This window comes from Calcarisporiella thermophila, assembly GCF_041956535.1.
Source record: "Calcarisporiella thermophila strain CBS 279.70 unplaced genomic scaffold VTP21scaffold_6, whole genome shotgun sequence".
Taxonomy (NCBI): domain Eukaryota; kingdom Fungi; phylum Calcarisporiellomycota; class Calcarisporiellomycetes; order Calcarisporiellales; family Calcarisporiellaceae; genus Calcarisporiella; species Calcarisporiella thermophila.
Window position 1 is genome coordinate 1,187,374 of NW_027192196.1, and position 4,649 is coordinate 1,192,022.

General features: G+C 33.8%; 1 protein-coding gene across 1 annotated transcript; it reads left to right on the top strand.

Moving 5' to 3' along the window:
- Nucleotides 1-3,325: 3,325 nt before the first annotated feature.
- VTP21DRAFT_10232 (uncharacterized protein) lies at nt 3,326-4,237 on the top strand (the record flags this gene model as incomplete). The annotated part of the gene is made up of 1 exon (XM_069389546.1): nt 3,326-4,237. The coding sequence occupies one exon, from the start codon at nt 3,326-3,328 to the stop codon at nt 4,235-4,237; it is 912 nt and encodes a 303-aa protein (XP_069253958.1).
- Nucleotides 4,238-4,649: the final 412 nt, after the last annotated feature.

Consider the following 4,649-nt stretch of genomic DNA (forward strand, 5'->3'; position numbering starts at 1 on the left):
GTTAGAACTCAAGTAGTGAATTAAATCGGATTTCAATTGAGAAACAATAGGGAGAAAATAGTAAAGAAAAAGAATATGATATAATCATTGTATTAAGGAATCTTAAACATTATCAGTTAACGTTTTTCAATGACTAAATGGGACTATTAGTTCTGAGTGACTAATTACTACTTCTTGAAATCAATTAGGATCAAGAAACGATATCTGAGTTCGTAAATATAATACTCAGCTATGACTACTTCATTAACATGCTTTCTTGGACCCTTAGCCACATCGGAGGTATTCCGAAATCGCAAGCAATTATTGATACGGGACAACTGAGAGGAGCTTGTAATTGTTGATCCTGGGCTTTTACTATCCTATTCGATCCAGAATAGGTTTTGTATCTGTCAAAAGTGGATGGTTGGTAAATAGTATTTTTCAACAATTTTACACTACTTTATTCAGAAGCTCAACATCTACCTAATAACTGAATCCAATCGGCCGTTTAATAACCTGTTGAAATTGAGCGAAAGCGTTTTCAATACTGGTTACTCTGGTCCTAGTCATGAAATGAAGTATTTAGTTATATTTTTGCAGTAATGCTAGGGTAAATGCTAGTTATTGTGCAATGTAAACCCTCTCTGTTTCAGTGATATAAATCCTATATCATTGCAACACTTGTCTGATTTCTCACCCTTAATGGCTGTACTCATTATTTAATTATATTGTCGAAGATACTACTAATTCAATTCGCTTTACTTTAATGGCTTTTTGGAGTAACTTTGCCATAGTACAACTAGAGTCAAATTATATATACTGTACAAGGAAGTGCCATCTGTTAGCCCATACTTTATTATATATTTGATCGGTAGGAAGTTCTTATTTTTCTTTTAATTAAATATGTAATGATAGAATGTTCATATGAAATATTGAGAATAATAAGAAAAATAGAACTATGAGTTGACGATTGAGACGTGGCAAAGATATTAGTACAATCACAACACTAAATAATGTCTTACAGTAAATATTCGGGAAACTAGTTGGGGGCCCTCTCATAAAATAAGATGCGGGAGTTACAGATGTAGGCTCAATATCGCGTTTTTCTTTTTCTATTTACACTCTAAAAAATTAATACATTAAAATGATAAGCAGATGCAGCAGGGAAAAAAATTATTAATTGTCATTTTATCAAGGCATTAGTTATATTTAGCAACGATTATGGTTCTGAAATTTTAATAAATGTTATTAAATAGTCGATTTTCCTCTGGAATACTATCCTGTCCCATCAAAATGTTTAACAATACGAATCCGACATAGGGAATTCATATATTAGACAGTTAATCTGGGTATCACAATAGCCCCCGAAGAAAATACATCTTCATAATTAGCGTATGCTAATCATAAAAGGATAATGCTATGTATACTGGTACTTCAAAAGGCTCATTAAGAGTTAAGAGTCAAATTGGAAAAGAAATATATAATTCCGTCAACTCCGCAGACAATGTCAATCGCTCTTAAGAAGCTCCTTCTACCGAGACTAAGCCTCGGCAATCTACCGTGCTTGGAAATTTTGCATAAGCAATTTCATTGGTTATGCTTAGCTAAAGTTAAAAGACCATGAAAACAATTTAATATAATTGGCCTATAAAAAACGTATTATGGATACTATACCCCATTTGAAAGAGTATTTTAGCATTGAAATCGCGAAACATAGCAATTTTTTTTCTCACTATTTTTCGTATTACAAAGTTAAAGCTGACTTTAAATATTATGATATGCAATTGGGAGATTCTTTTCGAAGATGTGATTTAGTTTCAACTCTATATTGAATTACAAGCTTATAATGCATCGCTACTAGATTTGACAGGTAAGTTCTAGTTGAAACCAATATGTTATATCTTTTATAGTATACTATATGCTTGTAATTGTTAATTTAGCATTGATATAACTTTTATAAATAACAATAACGTGCTGATATGGAGTAATACATAATAGCATACAAGAATCGTTATAAATTAAGTGGTTTCGATACCAAAGGCTTAATTTTAACTATCTTAAAGGTGCACGTAAAAGCAATGCTGGGTTAGTCCTCAGGTACAATTTTATCACCCAAAAGTAAAATAAATAAAAACCTATTTTCTTTACTTCAGGCTCAGTTAGCTTGCGTGGGAAAAGCAAAACATATTCTAGCGAGGATTAAAAAGATTGTAAAGTCAATGTTTGAGAGTGATGAATCATATCAAGATCAACTCGGTGAATGCTAGGCCATGTCATATCTGACGGGAATATTAATTTCAATAGCTCTTAACTAGCCACACACTTAAACAAATTCGAAAATGTGTTCAAGCAACCATTTGAAAAATAATACTTTTAAGGCATAGCTTGTTTACTGAGAAATCGCTCTAGTTCCGAAATGATGGAACTTATTATATTCTGCTCTGGGGAAATTAGGCCATGTCATCTCTGACTTGTAATTCTCTACTTTGTTTGAATCGGCTATAGGATAAAAATTTCTCGCTTGTACCTGATTGAAAGTATAATGGAGATGCGATCGGGGAATAGATTTAATTAGAGTATAGTTAAGTTACCGAAAAAGAGTTATAGGCCCGAGCTGAATGAACTTTATTGTATTCAACTTTGGAAAGACTGAGCCATGTCATGTATGATACAAGCTCAAACCATTCGATTTCAAAATCCCCATGTATTAACTAAAGTCTCATTTATTCATATCCGAAAGAGTACCGGGTAATGAGTTGTGAATTGTTTCCTTAAGGAATAGCTTGGTTACAGAGAGAAGGCTATAGGACCGAGTGGTATGGGCATTAAAATTTGTTACGGAGGGGTAGCGATTGTGACAAATCTGATTCATGTGTAACAGTTATGCAATTAAGGAAAAAAGGAAAATGGAATTACCTCTCTAGTTAAGAAGTATTTTCCAAAATGAATTCCAATGTCCAATGGGAGGAGAATACCGAAGTGAAAAAGGATATTTTACATTAAAAACTTGTAGATATTTATCCGAGATTTTTATGAAAATTACTATGTAACTTTCTTAATGAGGTTATACGAAGTGTATTCAAGGGCAATAGGCTATTAAAGAGCATATATTCAATAACCGATTGCGCAATATCTTACCCAAAAAAGTTTAATTCAACAGTCACAAACCCTAAACTGATATTGCTGAATAAAGAGGGTGAATTGATAATATTTTAAATATTTCATGATTCATATTTAAATATCGACCATATCAAAATCTCATTTTTATTTTCAACAAAACTCTTGAATTTCAGATTCACAGTTATACTATATTTAGATCTGTATTAGAAAGTGTTCTTTAGTAAAAATGACGATTAGCGAAGCTGCTTCACAAGAGCAAATCAAGCGGGGACAAATGGTATCAAGTGCTTTGGGTAATATAAAGCCTCACGACGTAGAGGATATGTACCCTGCAACTACTATACAAGCAAATTATATCTCGGATCTAGTTCGAGATCCCCAATCCAATATGGTGCAGATGGTTTTCGATATCGAAGGAGCTTTTGATATGGAGCTTGTACAGTCGGCTTGGTACAAGGTGGTAGAAGCAAACGCAATATTGCGCACAGAATTTATATACTCCAAGAAAGGTGTATTCCTGATTGTTCTCAAGAATCCCCCGATTGTCTACGAAGATTCATTAGTGTGGAATGAGGAAGAGGTCAGCAAGCTTCAAGAAGATTTCTTAACTATTGATAGACGTCGAGGTTTCAGCCTTGATGATGTTACGTTTTCCAGGGTGACTGTAGTCCGTATCAGAGACAAGGATCGATATCGGTTTTACTTGACCATACATCGCTCAGTAGTAGCAGGCTGGTCTGGCCCAGATTTATTAGCTGACTTGCTGAAATTCTATTCGGGAGAGAGGACAGGAAAACCACAATTTAAGGCACACGTTGACACTATCATATCAAAGAATATTGGCGAAATCAAAGAATATTGGAAATCTGTGTTAAAAGGAGCGTTTATTCCGGAAAAACTGAATATACTAGAAGAGATTTCTTCTCTAGAGAGAGAGGAAAGTACCACTCAAAAATACAATTTGGAAATTACGGTAGATCAACTTCAGCAGTACTGCATTAACGCCGGTGTCACAATACCAAATTTCCTTAAAACTATTTGGGCAGTTGTTCTCCGTCATTTTGCACGAAACGACGACGTAATTTTTGGTTACGTCATCAATGAACAAAATGAAATATTAGATGATATAGAGAGGTAAGGGTTGAATTAATTTCTATTATTATTTGTAATTTTATAGTCATTAGTTATGTGAAGAGACTAATATTATAAACTTGGTTATAGAATGATTGGTGTAAATAAAATAACCATACCAATCCGTGTTGCGTTAAGTGATTCGATGACAATAAATGAGCTATTTCAAGCTATAAAGGATTTTCATGCCGACTCCATTTCCTACAGCTATGTACCTCTTTCCGATATCAGGCGCTGGGCAAACATATCAGGGAGAGAGGATGTGTTCCAAACTATATTTTCATATGAAAATATTAAACAATATAATTCCGTAGACGATGCGATTAATGAAGATAGAATACATGGAACGGCACTATATGAAGTTAAGGCTTCTCCTCTCATCATTAAGATCGAATCAACAGGCACATCTATCGGTGCAG